Source organism: Oncorhynchus masou, chromosome 3 (assembly GCF_036934945.1).
Source record: "Oncorhynchus masou masou isolate Uvic2021 chromosome 3, UVic_Omas_1.1, whole genome shotgun sequence".
Classification (NCBI taxonomy): domain Eukaryota; kingdom Metazoa; phylum Chordata; class Actinopteri; order Salmoniformes; family Salmonidae; genus Oncorhynchus; species Oncorhynchus masou.
Genome location: NC_088214.1, coordinates 26,744,286 through 26,769,371, shown reverse-complemented (window position 1 = coordinate 26,769,371; position 25,086 = coordinate 26,744,286). Strand labels below are relative to the sequence as shown.

General features: G+C 40.4%; 1 protein-coding gene across 1 annotated transcript; it reads right to left on the bottom strand.

Moving 5' to 3' along the window:
* Positions 1-2,139: 2,139 nt before the first annotated feature.
* paxip1 (PAX interacting (with transcription-activation domain) protein 1) lies at positions 2,140-21,075 on the bottom strand. Its single transcript, XM_064936620.1, has 20 exons — positions 20,871-21,075; positions 19,644-19,778; positions 18,196-18,239; positions 17,999-18,062; positions 17,795-17,905; positions 16,564-17,193; positions 14,727-15,648; positions 14,447-14,541; positions 14,217-14,312; positions 10,361-10,498; positions 9,310-9,431; positions 7,353-7,537; positions 5,612-5,723; positions 5,298-5,400; positions 4,954-5,122; positions 4,303-4,403; positions 3,004-3,138; positions 2,816-2,891; positions 2,645-2,704; positions 2,140-2,528 (listed from the first exon to the last, which is right to left on the bottom strand). Exons 1-20 carry the CDS (start codon positions 20,949-20,951, stop codon positions 2,512-2,514), a joined length of 3,396 nt encoding a protein of 1,131 aa, XP_064792692.1. The 5' UTR covers positions 20,952-21,075; the 3' UTR covers positions 2,140-2,511.
* Positions 21,076-25,086: the final 4,011 nt, after the last annotated feature.

Genomic DNA, 25,086 nt, shown 5'->3' with positions numbered 1-25,086 from the left:
GCTGGTAATTAAAAATAACTCACTTTAGCATCATAGGGTTAATTATGATCTCTCCCAATGCTTTATAGTAGTGTCACATCAACAGCACAAGTCTAGGAGGACATCCACAAACCAACAAGGAACTTTCTGTCAGTTAATCAAAGATGTGGCTCCCTAATTTGCATTTCTAATTGGAATTACTGTAATGAGGGTGTCAATCAGTATGGTTGCCAAATTAGCCAAGTAGTTTTCTGTAAGTAATACTAGAAATGTGAATAAATTTGCCATGTTGTTAGATCTTTAGCAACAGCACAAAGCATGAACGAGGTGAGGTGAAGATGCAAGGATAATAAATATCTACAGATCAACATATCCAGTACCGACAAGATTTACAATGAACAAATTACACCATAAATTATTAGTGAAACAAAAGCAAGTGTTAAAGTGTTGGTATTTGACAGGAACAGAAGTCTACAAACCCTGTAGCTCCTCATGACCCTGTAGCTCTCCATGACCAGTGTTGGTGACCACTGTGGGTAAAAGCATTATTTCCCATATGGTGGGTCACACTCTATGGCCACCATCTACGGTCCTGGCTAAAAATAGATTAGGGGGGAATGTGGTCAAATCTATTGTCTTCATTTTTAACTCTGTTGCCCTAAATCAATGAAAGTGCATCATGTGAGTGCTGTCCTTTGTTGGTATTTAGATAGGTCATCATAGCAACGTTTAGCAGCCAGCACTGCAGAGAGCAAACAAAGAATCATTGGTAACTTTATTATTCATTTCTCGTTAATATTTTATTATTATTTTTAACTTTGCATCGTTGGGAAGGGCTCGTAAGCACGCATTTCACATTAAGGTCTACACCAGTTGTATTTGGTGCATGTGACTAAAATGTATCTTTATTATGGAGTTGCAGGCAGTCTGGACAGTGGAAAATAGCTGTCAGTGTTTGCTCTTTTATCATCTAGGCAAGTCAGTTAAGAACAAATTCTTATTTTCAATGATGGCCTAGGAACAGTGGGTTAACTGCCTTGTTCAGAATGACAGATTTTTACCTTGTCAGCTTAGGGATTTGATCTTGCAACCTTTCGGATGCTAGTCCAACACTCTAACCACTAGGCTACCTGCTACCCCTCTTCAAGGGTCATGGCAAAAAAAAATTTTGGAACTGCTGCAATGCTTTATTACTGAATTGTACATGACATTTTTTTCTATTTAATTAATGAAAGTGGGTGCAATATAGTATTTGTTCAAGTACAGTGGCTTTATGCAATATTTTTTAAGAGAGAACTAATGGAAAGCTCTGGCATATATAGACATTAATTTTAGCTAAAATCTATTCATCATACTGTAGGTCCTGAAAATCAAAATTTTTTGATGCAATGGACTATGGATCTCTCCTCTTGCCCACCTCTGTCAGCAAATGTAACCTATATTTCTGCTAATACTGATTTGGTACGTCCTGTTTGATTATAGAGCCAAGTTTCTTTTCAGATGACTATGAATCCCTGTACAGCACTAGATTTCTTAAAACCCAAGGGTCTCAAGAAAGAGGATCCCCTGTTCATAGTTACCTATGGATCCACTACAGTAGGCCTATCAAGGTTATTAGTAATACCTGTATGGGAAATGAAGGTTATTCAAAATATAGTTCTATGACGTCAGAAGAAGATAACAGCATTGTGCACAGTACATAATATTTAATGACACAAAGCATATTTAGAAACCCAAAATGTTATCCACAATGCAACAACAATGACTTGGTTCCAGTTTTCCAAACTTCAACATCTTTGGTAACGTGATCAGCTCCCCAAAGCATATCTGGCACACGACCTTGGATGAGGCACTAATTCAATTGTGTTTTTGAGGGCATCACCTCAGGCTATTCACCCACCAGAGGGGCCAAGAGATAACTCCAGGCACTTGTCTGACAGCAAGCAATTTTCGATCACCAGTAACTACTTTAATACTTCATTAACAATTAATTAAATCAAGTCTTTGAGGAATTATGTCTTAAAAGTAAGATCAAGAGTAGAGACCATGTTCAATTTGGTAGTTTGGAAAAGTCTGGTATAACAGTAGAATTTGATCATTAAATTATGTTGCTTAGTGCAGTTTGGAAACAAACTGTTTCTTATGTTGTGATTGTAAAATGCCTCTCGGCAGAGTTTTGGCACTGTACCATGAATATCTAAATAGTGAAATTTGCGAGAATGCAAAAAAATTCTCAGATTCATTTCGACAACAAAGTTCTGATTTTATTCCAAAAGTGTTGAATAATTGCTGGAACATTTTGACAATACAATAAAACATGTTAAAATCCATAATTTAAACATTCAGTCCACAAAAATAACATAAATGTATGTATGTATTATTAACGGTTGTTACAAAAAGCTACAAAACGACCGATTATCTATCCACAGTGTACAAAATCTTGCAAAATATCAAGGGTAGTGTGACTGTACATTGCAACTTGTATTTAGCCTTCCTTGCTGCCTCCTCATCTTCACATTCTTGTCTTCGCCATCATGTGAATTTATACGTGAGATTGTTAAGGAAAGTGGTGAGCTGGGCTTTAACAGAAAAACAAAGTGGCTATCACAATCACTACAATCAATTGCCACAATCTTAAAACCCATGTTTCATTTAAAAGGATATGATTCATAATCCATTTTCTGTGTCAATACACCAGTCAATATAAACTCAGCATTGTGAGTGTCTGTTAGGAAGAAACAGAGGAGACAAGAAGTAGGTTTAGGCTAGAGTCAAAACAGGATGTCAAAACAAAATCGGCCACATCCAAATGTGTACGTTTACAGGTTTCTCTTACCAATGTTCTTCAAGAAGTACTCTCTACAGAGATGAAGATCATTCTCACAGGATATCAGAATGATCTCAGCAAGGTTCTGAAAAGAACAGAAAACGTTCCACGAGTTCAGTAATAGAACATCACCTCGGTCACATCCTTCCAAGTACACATTTATAACAATGCTGTGACGACATGGAGAGGACCAGTACCTTGTTCTGCTTGTGCTCCATTATTTTGCGGAAGGAGGGCTGCTTGGGGAGCACCTTGCCTCCTGCGCTCTCTACAATGGCTTTCATAGTGATAAGGCTGGGACAGATCCCAGGGGTAATGTAGAAATACTTGCCCTAGAGAGGGAGAGAAAAACAGAAAGACATGTTTATGAGCCAGTTGGGTATCTAATGTAGGGCTGCAAGATATGGGCAAAAAATGTAATTGTGTTTTTTTTAAACCAAATTTTGCGATTGTGATTTGACTTACACGGAATGTACAAAACATTAGGAATACTTTCATAATATTGAGAGTTGCACCCAGTTTGCCCTCAGAACAGACTCAATTCGTCAGGGCATGGACTACAGGGTGTCAAAAGTGTTCCACAGGGATGCTGGCTCATGTTGACTTCAATGCTTCCCACAATTGTGTCAAGTTGGCTGGATGTCCTTTGGGTGGTGGACCATTCTTGATACACACGAGAAACAGTTGAGCGTGGAAAAAACCCAGCAGTGTTGCAGTTCTTGACACACTCAAACTGGTGTGCCTGGCACCTACTACCATACCCCATTCAAAGGCACTTAAATATTTTGTCTTGCCAATTCATGCTCTAAATGGCACACAGACACAATTGTAACAAGGCTTAAAAATCCTTCTTTAACCGGTCTCCTCTCCTTCATCTACACTGATTCTAGTGGATTTAACAAGAGCCATCAATAAGGGATCATAGCATTCAGCTGGATTCCCCTGGTCAGTCTGTGTCATGGAAAGTTGTTCCTAATGTTTAGTACAGAGTAGCTCAAAACACTTGGGTGACTGTTGGAATCATGGAAATCGAGTGATTCATATTAAGAAAGCAAAGTGGAAAGCACCATCATGCTTGTTTGGAACAATCTGTTGACTGCACATGACAGAACAGCATGCAAACTTATAGTGACCAACAACCGGGCAAACAGCGGTGAGGTGGAACTGCATTGTTGAGTGACGGGTTGGGGCTTGGTGTGTGGGAAGGTGTGTGGGAAGCAGCCGCAAGAGAGGGAGAGCGACGACAAACATAGTAAACTACAAATGGACCTCACATGCGGCTGACTGGCGTTTCAAAATATTGCATGCAATATGGATATTGCACATGTCAATATTGCAATTTCGATTCATTGTGCAGCCCTAATCGAATGCAACCAATCAGACAAATTGACTCGATAACAATCTGACTCGACAGAACAAGTATATACACATTGGTGTCCACTGTCCAGGCAGATAGACAATGGGGATAGATTCCATAAGTGCATTGTTTCACTGACCTTGAAGAGTGGTGCAGTGTGGGCCCTCTTCAGTGACTCTTCCAGACTGAAGCCAAACAGCACCTCTGCCTCTGCATCTCTCAGCATGTAGTTCTGCTCATCTGAATAAACAAACACGTACTATAAGAATACACATACTCTAACGAATAAACACATACTGTAGTCTAAAGCAGGGATCATCAACTAGATTCAGCCAAGGGATGATTTTCTTAAGCAGATGGTCAGGGGGCCAGAACATAATTCCAAGTAGTTTGTATTCTGCAAATTGACAGCAAGAAGTCAAAACAGATCATATTTGACTAAAACATAATAGTTTTATACCTTGCTTAGATTTGTATACGATCACTAAATTAATATCAGTGATTTGCTGGTGTTTTCACACGCTTATGTTCAACAATAAAAACATTTTTTTAAATTTCACTTTTGAAATAAAATCACCCGCGGGCCAAATTCAGTCAGCGGGCCACCAGTTGGGGAACCCTACTCTGAAGAATGTACAAAAACTCAAAAACCAAAACACACTCACTCTAAGAACCCACATACACTCTACAAAGCTACACACAAAAAGTAAGTGATCACAACAGTGTCTCGCAACATGAAACTCCCTCACACAGATCTATTCTCTAATAACTGAATGCATATTTAACGTACCGACAAACTTCTGGCTCTTCCAGCTCTCTTCTAACCACTCAGGGGTGACGATGTGCTTGACGATTGACATGGCTGTGAGAAACTTCACCGTCCTCGTCACCTTGTTGGCCACCAGATGGGTACACTTCTGAGCGCTCTCTGCAATCTCCCCTCCAAGGTTGTGCAGCCTCTGGATAGACAAAAGGAGACATCGGATGCATTGTCAGAGGCTGGTCTGTGAGTGCTGAGAATCAGAAGTCATCCTGTGATACGTTTTGAGAAATATTGGTGATGGATAACAGTAATTATAGACAATGACTGTTTCCTGCAGACTCAGTTGTGCAGAGGCATAAAAAGGCAATTACCTTCATGAATTGTTGGACCTGTGTTGGCTCAAAGCCAGTAAAGAAAATGTACGGTGTCGACTCTGGTGGAAGCTTCTTGGTTGGGGATTGAATCTCCTCAAGTCTACAATTGAGAGAACATTTGGATCATTGGGTGAGAAACTTTAGGTAATTGCGTTGTATCCATATATACATACATACAAATAAATAAATATATAAACTTTAAAAAAATTTTTTAGAAACAAATATTTTTCCTAACACAAATTTTTGCAGATTGACGAATTCAACATGCTGTGCTACGCAACACTGTGAAATTTAGAGTGATGGAGACTCACCTTGGCTTCTTATTTGGAGGCTGGGAGTTTGACTCAGACTGTCTCTGCTTCTGTTGCAGCTGCAATGCTGCCAACGCATCAGGTGAAACCTTCACAGGAGCCCGCCAAGCACCTAAAATCAAACAGAGAAAAATGTATAATCCACACCTGTGTGTAAGAATTTTGTCCATCACCCTCAATTTTTTTAAATGATTATTACCCATATACAGTGCATTCGGAAAGTATTCAGAGCCCTTGACTTATCCCCCCCATATTTTGTTACAATAGTCTTATTCAAAAATGGATTATATTAACAAAAAATCTACACTCAATACCCAATTATCATCAAGAAAAAAAAAATGTTTTTTAGAAATTGTTGCAAATTTATATTTTAAAAAACAACTGAAATATCACATTTACATAAGTATTCAGATCATTTACTCTGTACTTTGTTGAAGCACCTTTTTGTGATCACATCCTTGAGCCTTCTTGGGTATGATGCTACAAGCTTGGCATACCTATATTTGGGGAGTTTCTCCCATTCTTGACTGCAGATCCTCTCAAGCTCTGTCAAGTTAGATGAGGAGCGTCGCTGCACGGCTGTTTTCAGGCCTCTCCAGAGATGTTCGATTGGGTTTAAGTCCGGGCTCTGGCTGGGCTACTCAAGGACATTGAGACTTGTGCTGAAGCCACTCCTAAGTTGTCTTGGCTGTGTGCTCAGTGTCATTGTCCTCATTGGTAGGTGAACCTTCACCCCACTGGGGTCTGGAGCAGGTTTATCATCAAGGATTTCGCTATACTCTGTTAATCTTTCCCTCGAGCCTGACTAGGCTCTCAGTCTCTGTCATTGAAAAACATCCCCACAGCATGATGCTGCCACCACCATGCTTCACTGTAGGGGTGGAGCCAGGTTTCCTCCAGACGGGACTCTTGGCATTCATCAGACCAGAGAATCTTGTTTCTTATGGTTAGAGTCCTTTAGGTGCCTTTTGGCAAACGCCAAGTAGGCTGTCATGTGCCTTTTACTGAGTAGTGGCTTCCGTCTGGCAACTCTACTACAAAGGCCTTTGGTAGAGTGCTGCATACGTGGTTGTCCTTCTGGAAGGTTCTCCCATCTCCACAGAGGAACTCCAGAGCTCTACGAGAGTGACCATTGGGTTCTTGGTCACAGCTCTAGGAAGATACTTGATGGTCCTAAACGTCTTCCATTTAAGAATGATTTAAGGCCACTGTGTTCTTGGGGACCTTCAATGCTGCAGAAATGTTTTGGTACCCTTCCCCAGATAAACACAATCCTGTCTCGGAGCTCTACGGACAATTCCTTTGACCTCATGGCTTGGTTTTTGTTCTGAAATGCACTGTCAACTGTGGGACCTTATATAGACAGTTGTGTGCCTTTCCAAATCATGTCCAATCAATTGAATTTTCCACAAGTAGACTCCAACCAAGTTATAGAAACAGCTCAAGGATGATCAATGGAACTAGGATGCACCTGAGCTCAATTATGAGTCCCATAATGAAGGGTCTGAATACTTATGTAATAAAATGTATCTGTTATTTAAATAAATTTGCAAAAATGTCTAAAAAGCTGTTTTCGCTTTGTCATTATGGGGCATTGTGTGCAGATTGATGAGGATGTTTTATTTTATTTCATCGTTTAGGCTGTAACGTAACAAAATGTGGAAAAAGGTTAGGGTTCTGAATACTTTCCGAATGCGCTGTAAAGTCCCCTTGCCCCCACTAAGACTTCTGAACCCTGTACCCAGTAGGTTCTGAACCAGATGCTGGTTGGGGATGAGTGGTTCCTGCAGGTTGAAGTTGGAGTATCTGTTGTGCTGGATCTGCCGGAGAGCCTCAAAGTTCCCCAGGAGGATGTCACAGAGCCACTGGGCATTGACGCAGGGGATCCTCCACTCCTTGGCCTTCTCATACTTCAGACCACTGGGCCTGAGGAGACAGGGAGGGAGAGGGTTAACACAGGGAATTCCAACAGTAAAGTAAAACAGACATGATGCAGGCATAAAACACACACACACATACAGTGGGGGAAAAACTTATTTAGTCAGCCACCAATTGTGCATGTTCTCCCACTTAAAAAGATGAGAGAGGCCTGTAATTTTCATCATAGGTACACTTCAACGATGACAGACAAAATGAGAAGAGAAAAAATCCAGAAAATCACATTGTAGGATTTTTAATGAATTTATTTGCAAATTATGGTGGAAAATAAGTATTTGGTCAATAACAAAAGTTTCTCAATACTTTGTTATATACCCTTTGTTGGCAATGACAGAGGTCAAATGTTTTCTGTAAGTCTTCACAAGGTTTTCACACACTGTTGCTGGTATTTTGGCCCATTCCTCCATGCAGATCTCCTCTAGAGCAGTGATGTTTTGGGGCTGTTGCTGGGCAACACGGACTTTCAACTCCCTCCAAAGATTTTCTATGGGGTTGAGATCTGGAGACTGGCTAGGCCACTCCAGGACCTTGAAATGGTTCTTACGAAGCCACTCCTTCGTTGCCCGGGCGGTGAGTTTGGGATCATTGTCATGCTGAAAGACCCAGCCACGTTTCATCTTCAATGCCCTTGGTGATGGAAGGAGGTTTTCACTCAAAATCTCACGATACATGGCCCCATTCATTCTTTCCTTTACACGGATCAGTCGTCCTGGTCCCTTTGCAGAAAAACAGCCCCAAAGCATGATGTTTCCACCTCCATGTTTCACAGAAGGTATGGTGTTCTTTGGATGCAACTCCGCATTCTTTGTCCTCCAAACACGACGAGTTGAGTTTTTACCAAAAAGTAATATTTTGGTTTCAACTGACCATATGACATTCTCCCAATCTTCTTCTGGATCATCCAAATGCTCTCTAGCAAACTTCAGACGGGCCTGGACATGTACTGGCTAAAGCAGGGGGACACGTCTGGCACTGCAGGATTTGATTCCCTGGCGGCGTAGTGTGTTACTGATGGTAGGCTTTGTTACTTTGGTCCCAGCTCTCTGCAGGTCATTCACTAGGTCCCCCCGTGTGGTTCTGGGATTTTTGCTCACCGTTCTTGAGATCATTTTGACCCCACGGGGGGAGAACTTGCGTGGAGCCCCAGACCGAGAGGGAGATTATCAGTGGTCTTGTATGTCTTCCATTTCCTAATAATTGCTCCCACATTTGATTTCTTCAAACCAAGCTGCTTACCTATTGCAGATTCAGTCTTCCCAGCCTGGTGCAGGTCTACAATTTTGTTTCTGGTGTTCTTTGACAGCTCTTTGGTCTTGGCCAGAGGAGTTTGTGGAGTGTGACTGTTTGAGGTTGTGGACAGGTGTCTTTTATACTGATAACAAGTTCAAACAGGTGCCATTAATACAGGTAACGAGTGGAGGACAGAGGAGCCTCTTAAAGAAGAAGTTACAGGTCTGTGAGAGCCAGAAATCTTGCTTGTTTGTAGGTGACCAAATACTTATTTTCCACCATAATTTGCAAATAAATTCTTTAAAATCCTACAATTTCTCATTTTGTCTGTCATAGTTGAAGTGTACCTATTAAGTGGGAGAACTTGCACAATTGGTGGCTGACTAAATACTTTTTTGCCCCACTGTATATATAAAACCTGTAACCCATCCACACAAATTCTGAACATGATTACGCCAAACACTGGACTGTGTCTACAACATTTGCATGCCATTCTAAATAGGTGAAAGCATATCAATATCTTCTCGTACTCTTTACAGATGAGCACGGTGTTGCTACGACAGAGGTAGCCTGTGTATCTGGCTCCTGCCAGATAGGCCATTAGCTTCAGGTCATCACGGTCTGAGTCCACAAAGCCAGTCACAGAGATGATCTGAGGAGGAACGAATGTTAGGAACGTCAATGGACTTACTATTGAAGCTATTAACACTACTTCGGAGCTATTCATTACATAGGCCTCGTTCTCCTTGGAATTCTAGTCATTACCTCATCATACACCAATGCAAAATGTATGATTGTACCCATGGGTGTAGTGCTGCCGGAGCAACGCTCTGCCACTTCTCAGAATGCAATGATGCTCATTTAATAAAGTTGAAGTGGAATCAAGTTCACGCAAGATCATTTAATGATGAACCAGTATTCGACATAACAAACCAAATATAATAGCTAGTACAATGTTACTGTTAGACCAAAAAACACATCATTTCGTATAAGACGTCAGGATGATTGTGCTGAATGGTTGCATTTTTTTTTTTTAAATCATGAGGCCAAGACTCAACAGAACGTGCCACTGGGCAAAATATTTGCTTTGACAAACAAAACACAGGGAGGCTAAAGCTTGTGAAATTCATCTGCTCTAAAATGCACTCAAACAGTAGGTTATGTACATCAATCAAGAAGATCTGAAAGCATGTACCCATGAAACTGATTTAGATTCAAATGGTTGGCATACAGCTTGGACGTTTCATCCGTAAAACGTGAAGAATTGTCATCCACGATTGACAGAGATGGTGCCCTTTATTTTTTGGTTTTGGTAGGCCTAATTTGGTGTTTGAGGGTATTAAAAATGGAAACATTTATCTGATCTCATTTGCGGGATGCATTTTATACAGATTTTAAAATGATATCAGGTCTCTTCAATAGGCTACATGTCAGAATAAACATTGATTGCGAAATTATGGGGGGGGGGGAAATAGCACACCACTGATTGTACCGTTGTTCAAAATAAAAACAAATGAAAGCAGTTCCCAACCCATGTTAGATGTTTTGAATGTGGTGAGACAAAGCGGAAGTGATGCATACGTGTTGTGAGCAGGGCTTCGCTCCAGGTGGGAAGGCGAAGGGGAGGTGTAGGGTTCTGTGGGGAGGAACCATCTTCTTTTTTTTCAGGATTGTGTTAAGCCAGTGGGCAGTGACACAGCGTCTCCCCTCCCGTAGGGCCTGAGGTACAGCAACAAGAGAGATGACCTTTAAAACCTAATATAAAACGGACACAGACACACTAGAGTCCTGCACGGATCCGTTTTTTTTGGAGACACATCCGCCCCGGCCACATCAATTCCAAGCCCCACCCAATATACCCTACATCAGGACTGGTTTTTCTCGTAACCCGACACACCCGCATAGAATAGTTCTGAGAGCCGATCCGTGACCCGCCAAATAACATAATAAAAATGGTTCATTAATTAAATAGAAGGCTGTTATTCCCCTTCCCTGGCCTGTATGAATTCATTTGTCTGCATGTCTATTCAACATTTGGATAAAAGGAAACCATGCCATGAATTAAGAACAATATATTTTTATTTTTCACAATGAGATGCGGCACATAGACGACTCAAATCCCTCTGGAAAAAAAGGGCCTTCTAATTAGCCTTCTTAGCTGACATAACTAAACCTTTACATTCAACATTGTTTAGATAATAAAATAGTTTAATTGAAACTTAAACAATTCCCAGAATCGAATATAGGATGCAAAAATACATTTATTTAGTAGGTTATACTCACAACTTCTACCGGGCACACTGGTTTAAACTTGATATGGCCTGTGTAAATCAGTGATTCCCAAACTGTGGGGTTCCCCCCACCACAAAAAAATGTACTCAGTCCGGCATTAAACTTACTCTTGAAAGTTATCATAGTAGAAAGCACAAGGTGCAATTTCAAAATTGGGTAGTGCATCATCAGTTCCTCTTGTCATGTCAGTCATTACTTACCTTAGAGAGCCATGTATAACTTGTCAGAAATGTACATATCAACTAGCTCATGTCAGCTAATGTTTTTTTTCTTCTTTCTTTGCCCATAGATAGTTGTAATTTTGTTCTCACTCAAATAACAAATGAACACACATTAGACATGGCAAAATGTAAAGAATTGCAGGAAATAAGCACAGAATGTTCCCTAATGCTGGAAGGTGTGAAAAAGTTTGGGAACCCCTGGTCTAAATTAACAAAAGCCTGAATTAATGTGCTAATAAACTGAATTGGCCTATTGTAAAGAAATACCTGCTTGCACTTTTTGCAGGCTGTGTATCCATCTACCAGGTTGTTGTTCTTGTCCACAATGATCCTTCCAAACCAAACCAGGGATTTCACCCGCGCAGCACCTATTTTCCCAATTCTGAATTTCATAACCTTTTTATTCTCTGGTTACGTTTGCCCTTTTCATGTGAGCTAGACTATCCATGGAAAGTAGGCCTAAACTTGGCAATGTATTCTCACATGGAGGGGATGAAACATAAGTTTCAACACCACACAAATAATGGACAGTTCCACTGCATGCATGGCTAGTAGCCTATAGGTCTGCCTCACCACTCACAGAATGGAACTCACAACCCAATGCAACACAACAAGCTCCTGGGTTTGTAAAAAAAAAATAGAATCTTGATTTAAAATGTTTCTGACCTACAGAATAATTGTTCTGAACCACGAGCCGACCCGCGGGTTGAAATAATGCTTTCATTTAGAGGTTGACCGATTAATCGGAATGGCCGATTAATTAGGGCCGATTTCAAGTTTTCATAACAATCGGTAATCAGCATTTTTGGACACCGATCATGGCCGATTACATTGCACTCCACGAGGAGACTGCGTGGCAGGCTGACTACCTGTTATGCGAGTGCAGCAAGGAGCCAAGGTAAGGTGCTAGCTAGCATTAAATGTATCTTATAAAAAACAATCAAACATAATCACTAGTTAACTACACATGGTTTATGATATTACTAGTTTATCTTGCGTATCCTGCGTTGCATATAATCGTTGCGGTGCCTGTTAATTTATCATTGAATCATAGCCTACTTTGCCAAATGGGTGATTTAACAAGCACATTCGCGAAAAAAGCACTTGTTGCACCAATGTGTACCTAACCATAAACATCAACGCTTTTCTTATTCCCAGGTAAGAAGTTTTAGGTTGAGGTTATTATAAGACTATTTCTCTCTATACCATTTGTATTTCATATACCTTTGACTATTGGATGTTCTTATAGGCACTATAGTACTGCCAGTGTAACAGTATAGCTTCCGTCCCACTCCACGCCCCTACCTGGGCTCGAACCAGGAACACATCGACAACAGCCTCCCTCGAAGCATTGTTACCCATTGCTCCACAAAAGCCTCTGCCCTTGCAGAGCAAGGAGAACAACTACTCCAAGTCTCAGAGTGAGTGACGTTTGAAACGCTATTAGCGCGCACCCCGCTAACTAGCTAGCCATTTCACATCAGTTACACAAGCCCAATCTCGGGAGTTGATAGGTTTGAAGTTAGAAACAGTGCAATACTTGAAGAGCTGCTGGCAAATGCCCGAAAGTGCTGTTTGAATGAATGCTTACGAGCCTGCAGCTGCCTACCACCGCTCAGTCAGACTGCTCTATCAAATCATAGACTTAATTATAACATAATAACACAGAAATACGAGCCTTATGTCATTAATATGGTCAAATCCAGAAACTGTCATTTCAATAATAAAAGGTTTATTCTTTCAGTGAAATACGAAACCGTTCCGTGGATGCCACCCGTATCTAACGGGTGGCATCCATAAGTCTAAATATTCCTGTTACACTGCACAACATTCAATGTTATGTCATAATTATGCAAAATTCTGGCAAATAAGTTCGCAACGAGCCAGGCGGCCCAAACTGTTGCATATACCCTGACTCTGCGTGCAATGAACGGAAGAGAATTGACAATTTCCCTAGTTTAATATTGCCTGGTAATATGAATTTATTTTAACTAAATATGCAGTTTTAAAATATATACTTCTGTGCATTGATTTTAAGAAAGGCATTGATGTTTATGGTTAGGTACATTCATGCAACGTTTATACTTTTTTTCCCGCAAATGTGCTTTTGTTAAATCATCCCCCGTTTAGCGAAGTTGGCTGTCTTTGTTAGGAAGAAATAGTCTTCACAGTTCGCATTGAGCCAGGCAGCCCAAACTGCTGTATATACCCTGACTCTGTTGCACAGAACACAAGAGAAGTGACAATTTCCCTAGTTAAAAGAAATTAATGTTAGCAGGCAATATTAACTAAATATGCAGGTTTAAAAATATATACTTGTGTATTGGGAATATTGAAGACTCATGTTAAAAGGAACCACCAGCTTTCAAATGTTCTCATGTTCTGAGCAAGGAACTTAAACGTTAGCTTTTTTTACATGGCACATATTGCACTTTTACTTTCTTCTCCAACACTTTGTTTTTGCATTATTTAAACCAAATTGAACATGTTTCATTATTTATTTGAGGCTAAATTGATTTTATTGATGATTTATATTAAGTTAAAATAAAAAAGTGTTCATTCAGTAGTTGTAATTGTCATTATTACAAATAAATAATAAATACATTTTAAAAATTAATTAAACTAAAAATATATTAAAAAATAATAAATTAAATTCTAGTTATTTTTTTAACATATATTTTTTTTTTTAATCGTCCGATTAATCGGTATCAGCCTTTTTTTTGGGTCCGCCAATAATCGGTATCGGCGTTGGAAAAAATCATAATCGGTCGACCTCTACTTTCATTCCACCCGCCAGCTATTTTTTTTGCGGGTCAACCACGGGTATCCGACCCGATGCAGGACTCTAACACACACACACACACACACTTGTCCTTCAAACAAGCCTTTAGCTGAGATGAAAAACTCTTTATAGTGATGCTTACCTGGACATACATGCTGCTAACTTGAGTTTCACAGAGCAGGTGAGTGCAGCGGTTGTTGAGAGAGGAGTCCACAATTCCACCATAGGCCTGGATAATCTGCGATTCACAAAATACAACTCAGCAATGCAAGGGGAAAAACAGCAGTTGATAAAAAATGCAGTTATAACGAATGCTGTTTGCTAAGACACAAGATAAGTCCAAGAAAATAATGAACGTTTTTTTTTTCTTACTCTCTTCCACGTGGCAAGGAGTTGCTTGTCTGCCATCTGCTCTGGGTAGTCAGCAACAGCAAACACACAGCCCACCAAGAAGCCATCTTCAGGAACTACAGCAGCAAACAGAACAAGGTTTGGTTAGTCAAACAAATCAGAACTATAACAATTAAAAACAGCATGATGATCATTGGATGTATATCATCTGATCACAATTGTTTTCGTAATGTATTTTGATGACTTTTTGTAATGACCTGAAACCGAAATTGAAAACTCAATTGTGTCTTAGAGAACTTACTCTCCTGTCCTGGCTCGTGGCCAAACAGCTGGTGCACTTGAGGCGGCTGGAGCTGAGGCTGTAGTGACCCTTGCTGCTGTTGCTGCTGCTGCTGCTGCTGCTGGAGTGGCTGCTGGCTTGGATGCTGCTGCAGCGACTGCTGCTGGCTCTTCAGATGCTGCTGCTGCTGTTGTTGCTGGAGCTGCTGCATGTGCTGCTGCTGCATCTGTTGCTGCAGGAAATGCTGCTGCTGCTGCTGTTGGAGGTGTTGTTGATGGAGTTGCTGTTGCTGCTGGTTCTGCTGCTGTTGCTGCTGCTGCTGTTGCTGCTGCAGCTGTTGCTGGAGCCTGTGCTGCTGGAACTGCTGTAGCTGCTGTTGTAAAGCATGCTGCTGCTGCTGGAGCTGCTGCTGCTGCATTGGTGGCCGCAAGAGCTGCTGCGGTCGCAGTTGTTGCTGCGAGAATGCATGTTGTGGTTGTTGTTGTTGCTGCTGGGTGAAGATCTGTTGTTGGTGGATCTGCTGTTGCTGTGGCTGCTGCTGGATGAACTGATGTGCTTGTTGTTGTGGCAACTGAGGAGGGAAACCTGGCTGAGGAACCTGTGGCTGCTGCTGCTGTTGTTGTTGTTGCTGGTGGTGCAACTGCATGAGTTGCTGTGGTGGGAGATGCTGCAGCATGGGGTGCTGCTGCTGTGGCAGCTGCTGAGGTGGGTGTTGTTGTTGTGGTTGTTGTTGTTGTGGCTGTTGTTGTGGCTGTTGTTGTTGGGGGACCTGATGAGACTGCTGCTGCAGTAACTGCTGCTGTGCTTCGGCTGTGAGCTGCTGCTGACCTTGGGGCTTCGCTTGGTTGAACAGGAGCGGGTTGGGTTGGGCGTTGGGCTGGCCCTGGTTCGTTTGCTGCTGCTGCTCTAATGTCTTCGTTGAGGCAGAGAGACTCTGTAGGATCTGTGGTAAGAAACCAAACAAATGTTGACATTTGATCAATGACATCAACTTTTTCAGTTGATGGCATTGCGCCAATACTTTGCCGCTATGTGACCATAATGACCTGACCTGTGTCCCATATGTACCTGCATTCCATACAGAACCAGGCTAATAATGACTCGCCATATTTTAAATTAGCATGCCCTTGTGTTCTTAGATTGATTTGGATAGATTTACTCAGAGTTTTAAAAAGAAACTACTGGCCCGAATATAAAATCTACTGGGTATTTACATTCTTTTTTTTAACCTTTATTTAACTAGGCAAGTCAGTTAAGAATAAATTCTTATTTACAATGACGAGTGGGTTACTGCCTCGTAACTGCCTTGTAACTGCCTTGTTCAGGGGCAGAACAACAGATTTTTACCTTGTTTCTGTATCAAATCCCGAGCTGACCTTTCGGGTACTGGTCCTACGCTCTAACCACTAGACTACCTGCCACCCTCTCTGTAACTAGAACAACAGTAGTTGCTTTGAAAACTATATTTTTCCCACAAATGCATTTTGAGCAACGGTCATATGCTTCTATGCTTATTAGAATCCATCCCTCTCTCCTCCATGAGCACAGTAGGGAGAGGGAGTGAGAGTGGCTTCACACAGCAGACGACAGCGAAACAGGGGCAGGCAGATACTTTCATATGGTTTATATTTGGTCAAATGCACATAATGGTTTGAATAAATCATGATAACAGCATTTTTTTAAGCAAGTTGTTAACCAAAAAAATTACATGACCAACTCCATAAAAAAATGCCAAGTAAAATGGTTGCAAATGCGAGAGTTCTGGTCGCCGTTTCGAACCCCGATTTCACACCACTACTGCAAAAGAAACCAAGCAAGAAAGAAAGCCTGAGAGAACGCCAAAGAACGGTGTTCTTACGTGTGCAACATTGGGGGGCCTTGTGGTCTGCTGGATGTCAGAGTTGTTGGTGATGTTCCGTAGTGTCCTGGCCGCTGGGCTCCAGCCTGCCATGCCCTCTGTCCTCTCTGCCCCTGGCTGGGCAGCACTGGGTACTAGGGCAGCCCGGGCTTCTGATGGCCCTGCACTGCCTGGCACAGGGGGAACACTGGCACAGAGGTTGATCAGGCCAGAGTCCTTCACTGGCTGCAGTCTGCGTTTGGGACCCAGGGGCGGCCCGGTCATCTCCGCTGGGGTCCAGTTCAGGTTCCGCTCCTCCTTCTCCGTGGAAGAGTCATCCGAGTCATCAAACATGAGTTCGTCTCGTCGCTCAGCTTTGGGCGAGGTCCCTCCTCGGCCACTAGCAGGGGAGTCATCTCTTGATGAGGGGCTGGATCTCCGGGACCTGGGGCCTGGGCGCCTACGACCTGGAGGGCTGTAGCTGCCCTCAGAGCGCGACTCGTACTCGCTCTCCTCATCCTCCTCCTGGTAGGTCAGCCGGGGGTGGTACAGAGCCTCGTCCTTCCTGCTCTTGTCCAATGCGGAGTGTGTGATCCACTCCGGCGTGACGATTTTGACGCTGCTGTGCTTCAGGGCAACCTCATACTTTTCCTGGAAAACACAATTCACGGCGTGAATGTACAGAAATAATACGTTTCAGGTGTATCATGTTCTGTGTACTGCAAAAATGTGTGTTTTGGTATCATCTGACCAACATAGTACAGCTATCAAGATCTTGAGATTAATTGTTTCATTAGAATACAACCTGAAGTAACAAAGACATGTTGTGTTCAGGCATTTCTCAGTGGCCAAGCAAAGACTAGACACTAGACAGCCTATGGGCAGGCTCTACCTCCTGGTGCCTGAGCATAAAGACAGCAGTAAAACAAGACATGCCCTTCCTGCAATAACCATCAGACAGACCAGTGCCAAAGCAAGACTTATAAAATGTCCAACACAAGCAAGGCCTCAGCAGGCACTTCAATAGATCCTAAAAATAGTAACATGCCGACGTTATTTTTCAGAAGACTGTTCCAATTCACCAATTTGTCAATTTTCTCCAAAATGGGTGAACACTTTAAATCGTGTTTTTCCCCCCATATTTTCTTGTGAATCAGAAGAGCATTGGAATAATTTTACATTAGAAAAACACAAACACCACACAAGAATGACAAAACTTAATATGGTGAGAATAGTACTGAAAAATAATTACCCCTTTTGGCTCTGGAACAATCAGGTGAGTACACTTCTTGTTTAGGTTGAGTTGACAGTCACCACCATAAAAAGTGATCAAGGCCCAAAGAGTGTTCAGATCATCTGGTAGCTAAACAAAGAAATGCATGAGAAAGATCTTAACATGATATAAAATATTTATCCTAATAAATCCATAAAACAATATATACGTAAAAGTACATACTTTAGGTAGACATGCCGTGACACCGAAGAATATTTGTCCTGACTCTGGGGAGAAACCGGTGACTCTGAATTATCTTATGTTAAGAAAGTCATTCAACTCAAATGTTCAGCTACTCGTTCAGCTAAAGTGTTACCGTTAAAATATAATTCACAAACATCAATCAATTGTTCATGAAATTCATTTCTATGAAAAGATACGGTAGCAGGTCTCCACATCTGACAGACAAAGTCACCCAAGACGGCTGAAAAACAAGGAAAACAGTTTAAAACGGTTGAACTTTTTCCCTTCACACCACCAAGGCTCCAGGTTTTTTTGTGAATTGTCTACATAAAGGGATATACAGGTACCTGCCAAAATAAAGGAAACACTTGAGTAAATGAGGGATAAAGTATATTGAAAGCAGGTGCTTCCACACAGGTGTGGTTCCTGAGAAATAAGCCATTAACAGCCTATCATGCTTAGGGTAGAGTAATGTATAAAAATGCCCAGTTGCCCATTATTTTGGATGCCATAGCTAGAAGAGATCACAGTGACAGTGGGGTAAAGTACTTCAGTAAAAATACTTTAATGTTTTACTTAAGTAGGTTTTGGGGGTATCTGTACATTACTATTCATATTTTTGACAACTTTTACTTCACTACATTCCTAAAGAAAATGATGTACTTTATACTCCATACATTTTTCCTGACACCCAAAAGTACTCGTTACATTTTGACAAGAAAATTGTCCAATTCACACTCTTATCAAGATAACATCCCTGGTCATCCCTACTGCATCAGATCTGGCGGACCCACTAAACACAAATACTTTGTTTGTAAATTAGTGTGCCCCTGGCTATCCGTCAATAAAAATGTAAAATACAATTGTGCCATCTGATTGGCTTAATATAAGGAATTTGAAATTGTTTATACTTTTACTTTTGATAGTTAAGTACATTTTAACAATCCCATTTACTTTAGATACTTAAAAGTATATTTTAAACCAAATACTTTTAAGACTTTTTCTCAAGTAGTATTTTACAGGGTGACTTTCACTTGAGTCATTTTCTATTAAGGTATCTTTACTTTTACTCAAGTATGACAATTGAGTTATTTTTCCACCACTGCTTAGTGACTTTGAAAGAGGGGTCTCAAAGGAGCATAGATGGTTTAAAGGGTGAAGGGAGATACAGTCAGTTGTACAACAATGCATTCAACTGAAATATGTATTCCGCATTTAACCAGATCTCAACCCAAATAGAACACTTATGGGAGATTCTGGAGTGGCGCCTGAGACAGCTTTCCCACCACCATCAACAAAAAAACCTGGGGTGTAATCATTAGCCAAACAGTTGCAAAACATAACTAAAACGAGAGTTTCTATTGGACAAATTCAGGTCGGTCCCTCCCCTTTTCATTCAATTGACTTCCGTTAAAGAAACGTTTTGCAACCGAATCTGCGTAATGAAGACGCCCCAAATGATGGAATTTCTTGTGGGAAAATGATGTTGTGTCCCTCCAATATACTTCCAGACACTTGTAGAATCTATGCCAAGGCTCATTGAAGCTGTTCTGGCAGGTTGTGGTGGTCCAACGCACTATTAAAACATATTATGTTGGTTTTTCCTTTATTTTGGCAGTTATCCATGTATAATTCACACCCTTACCTTGACAACTGGAAGGTCAAAGACCTCTCGTGACTCCCCAACCTCTGGGTTATCTCCATCCTCTGCTATAATGTGTGTAGCCAAGGCATTGTATGAGACCTCCTTGCCTTTCCCTGCTTTCAGCAGCTGGACAACCTAAAGTGCACATGAAATCACATCAATGAAATAAAACAGAACACCTGGGGGTCGAATGAACCAGTTATATGCACATGATCAAATTAAATCGTATTTGCATAATACAACAGTGAAATGATTACTTACAAGCCCTTAACCAACAATGCAGTTTTACAACAACAAAAAGTGTTAAGAAAATATTTAATAAAATCAACTTTTGTAAAAAAATAAATATGATAAATTATATGATAAATGTGTACAATTACAACCAAAGTGTGATAAGAAAAGGCAGGAGGCATCAAAGACGCGATTCATCAATCATGGAGTGGCCTGTATACTTAAGAAATTCACGTTATCAATGAGCAGTAGAAGATACTGTTGATTATTAGCTAGCTAGTAAGTGACAAAAATATGCACGGTATAGGCCAAATCAATCTCAGTGGGATTGATTATTTGAAACATAGTTTGAAGGAACAATTTGAAAATGTTCGTGATGTATTTAACTAGGCATATACATCGTATGTACACGATAAATCAGATTATAAACACAGGCGCGTAAATTAAAGGCATGATTTGGCAGGAAGTTGCCACTTGCATCTCTACAATGGCGGATTTGTCCTCGCATATGCGCAATGACAGGCGCACAATTCAGCAAACCGACGATGGGCTATCACCTCAATATTATTTTAACGACCCTGGGTTTATCAATCCATCTCGTTCTAGCTATGGTAATCCATACATATACAATGCAAAACATGCCAAATGTATATTTAGTGTATTATTAGCTGCGTTGCAAAATTGGATAACCAAGTCATAGGAATGCCAGGCTAACCTGCACTAGTAGAAAACTGGCTAGCTAGCTAAGCATCCAACTGGCTACGGTCGCTAACGTCAACAAACTAACCTCATCTGGATCAATGACAACTTCATATATATTTGTAAAACGCAATGCATGTATTAGTTTATACACCAAATCTGCAAACAATACGGGTTACAAAAGGGAAATGGAAACACTGGTCGTTAGCGTTTCGCTATGCTAACTGGCTAGTGCGGTAAACGTCATTACTTCGCTAGGTTAGCTAGCTAGCTATATGTCAACAGTGATAGCTTTACCTTTTGGTCAATGTCCCCGACCACGTAAAATTTAACATCTTTAAAGAGATCCTCCGGGACCTTCGGTTCTTCATCCGACATTATTATCCATAAAATGCTAATCAAGATATGTAAAACAAAATCACTAAAAAGTCAAAAGACATTAAAAAGTTATTCCCCTCAAGGCACTAGCGCCAAATCTCACTGAGCGCGCCTGTACCAGAGCGTGACGACAAAGGGGGTGGAACGGAATAACATTGTTTCATTTATGTATTGTTTCTCAGATATAGTGATGTATTGTGTTATACATATTTATTATATTCATTACTAAATGCATCGCCTTACATTCAACAGAACTCTACAAACATTTATCAAATAGAAATGCTACCCCACAACAATTTGAAACATGGAACGTCTATGGGAGGAGTTAAGTAATGACGCAAGGTGGAAAAGCCATGCTGAAGTGCCAAAATACTGATCAGTGCAAAGGTACAAACGGGAGGGGGTATTTTCTTAACTAACTTTATTGAACGTTAAACAGGGATCTCTTTACCAGCTACAGAAAATAGGTATAATGCAGACAGATATAATAATGCAGATAATGGGAGAAGCTTGAGATCATTAATGAACTCTGTTAAAAGCTGGAGATGCCTCAGGGGTCTGGGCCAGTGTCCCCCCAAAAGCAAAACTGTCCTCATGTCAGGCAGCTCCTATGCTCTTAGAAAAAATGGTTCCAACTGGTTATTTGGCTGTCCCCAGAAGAGAACTCTGTTGGGTTCCATGTAAAGGGTTCTACATGGAACCTGAAATGGTTCTTCAAAGGCTTTTCCTATGGGGACAGCCAACAAACCCTTTTAGGTTCAAGATATAGCACCCTTTTTCTAAGAGTGTAGGCAGGGCTTGAAGCAGATGTTGGCCTAGTGATGATGGCCTTTAATTTAGCCTAGCAGTGGAAGAGCAGGAAAAGCGCCATATTATCAGACTGTAGCAGACACAATGTATTATTTAATGAGGCAAGTCATGCAAACAAAGACAGATCATACTGTAAGTGTGGCCATGCAGACTTTTTAAACGGCCTCTCCACCCCATGAAAATGTATAGAAATGGTACTATATTCATGTTTATGGGTGATAACGTGTATGTTAGAGTAGCACGTTTTCCCCTAATGTTACAGACACATGTAATTCACCTTTTCGAAGATCTCATCTACTATGGAATTCATTCCTCAACGGTTCTTAGTTAATTGGCCTAATTGCTTCATTAATTAGAAGGTGTCAAATTGAAGTGCTATCAAATCGACCATAGCAGGGGTGTGTATGATATATCCATAGTGAATTATGGACATCAGTGTGAAAAGACCTTGACAAACTCTGAAATGCATCCAATTAAAGCCATAATTGGATCACTTCACTGACAGCTACATTACGTATGAGAATGTGGCCTTGTGACCTCAGAGTTACAATTTGACATCCTTGATCTGGAGCTTTTGACAAGGTGAAGCAGTTTGATTTAAGTCAATTTTACCCATATGAGCATATTGTCTTTCTCCTTTACAGGTATAGCATGCTCAAGAGGATTATATTAATCCAGCATGACTATCAAGGTCACCCGCGAGCACATTGGTGTAATGCCATTTAATAAATTAAGAATTGTGACCATTATGGCTATATGATTTCATGACAGGGAGTCCATCATGAAGCCACAGCTAACAAACTGTGCCTAGGTCATTGGAAACATTTTGGACAGAGAAAATGATTCAAATTTTGAACATTAGAAACATCTGATCCTTCATAGAGCACATAAATTTAAAACAATGTTGGGTTACTGATTCTCTGGTTCCATAGGCTACCCTCTATGAGGTACATTTGGGTGAATTTTCCATTTAATAATACACCTTATTCTGAATCCACTAAATGTTTTTACCAGGACTCAAAATGACACACAGCATCACAAGTAGACCTTGTAGTCTATTTTTTTTTACATTTTAGTTATTAATTTGAATTACACTGAGACATTCATCTTCTCACTAACAGGACTGCCACCAGGCTCACCAGCAGCAACCATCCTGTATCAGTCCCTTCCCTTCTGAGGCAGCGTCGTACATAGTCCTGGTGGGGGACTGACAGTCAGCCTTCCGCCCAGAGATTTCTGGGAGCAGGGCCAACTTTCCCTCCCTGGATAGATTCCATGGTAACCATTTTGTTTCTTATCCCCAGCTGTGCCTCAGGTTGTGAAGATGATTGTGTTCCATCCAAGAATCGTGGATCACATGTAGCCTATGTTGATAATTTTGTAATGACAATTATTACTTATATTGATATATTTACATAACAGATTGTTAGGGCAATTACCATAAACCAGTTTTTTTGTTTATCATGTTTACATGTTTAAACAGATCTGATAAGTCTTAGTTTTCTTAGATTACAGTTGGAAAATCAACTGAAATAAATGATTTTAAAAGGATTTAATAAAATCCCATGTGCATCCAAAATATCCTAACCCAAATGTACCACTAGATGGAACTGTTTACACTTTCTCTAATACGCTCGTAATTTACAACCACTCAGGACAATGCAAAGAAGAGACCCCTGCTGGAAAGATACAACATTCACTATGAATTGTTTTGCCTCTGACCAGAAATTTAAGAGCTTCTTTCTCGGTGAGAGCTGTGAATGAAATCACAGAAAATCACTCACACAAACATGTGCATTGTGCACACACTTCAAGGCACTTTCAAACAGTTTGTAGGGCAAATAGGTCAAACCACCAACTGTTATGGTACAGTATACCTACTGTACTGTTGAAAGTTCAATATGGGGGTAACATCAATTCAATTATGAACATATTCTCTAAAGTAATAGTGAGCAGATCATCAGGGCTATTACATTTTAATAACATTCTGTTAATTGAAAACCTGAAAATGACCTGCTGGAGCAAAAGGGAAAGAGCCAACATGTCTAATAAAATATCCCTGGGGTCCATATACAGTAGTACTTACACAGAGATTCAATCAGCAAGCTCAGATTAAAAAAGGGAGCAACACATTTTTAATTAGGGCATTGTTCCCCGATATTCTATCAGAACTACTATTTGGTTGATGAAATAACACCACTAAAGTACTGTAAAGGAGATGGCTTCTCAATGTTATTTTATATTAGGTCAAGGTCATAAGGTTATCAATGCATATTCGTTCACGAGACGTTATTGAAAACACTCATATGAGATATTACATGTTATTTAATGGTCAATTATGATGCTGAATAACCAAGCCAGATACACCTAGCACAACACACTAATGGTTTGAGTCTTTGAAAATATCAATATGTCTAACTAAGCCAGTGCCTTTTGTGATTTCCTTTTTTGAACTGAGTACAGTATGGGCTATTGTTCACCAGTATCGGCTATGTTTACCATTCATGCTGACAGAGATTGTCAAATGCTATTTAACATAAAGCAAAAGCATTTACTGCACTTTGACTGAATAAAGTTTTGCACAAAAGTTCTCACATTTCTGCTTTCCACCCTTTTCATCTTCCCTTGTCTCTCTAGCTCTGACAAAGAGTGAAGATCTTAATGAAGTATTCTTCAAATCTATGCTACATGAATATGACGAAATGCATTGTAATGAGAAGTATCTATTCTGTCAAATCCAATGTCACATATATGCCATCAAAAGATGTCATACAACAGTGTAGCATGCCATAATGTATTATACATTCACTATTGAATAAAGTCCACCTTTTATACTTTTTAATATACATATTTGTACAGGGCTAAATTAGTGTACATGACTAAATGAGTGTAAAATCATATATTATAATAGTTGATTGATACATTTTCTATATGGTGATCAATGAACTTAATACATCATTGATTACTGAAGACAAGCAAAAGTTAACTAAATTCCTATTATGCACATGCAAAAACACATGGCTGGAATCCGTATCTCTTTAAATGGTGACATAAACTATGATGGGGAAATGCCATCAGGATCAAGACAACTTTGCTTAGCATTTTCAATTGGTCCTAAATTGCACTGCTGGTGTCAGTTAAATTCCAGTAAATGTAATTAAAGATGCAATTCTTTATATTTCTATAGGCCTATAATCATGTATCAAGTAGCCATAGGCTATTTCACTGAAACACGCTATTATTTATTTCCTGAACTGACCGAAATTAAAACACAATGGACCAAAACCCTTTTTTCCCCGCTGTAGCCTGATATAGGCTATAGTTG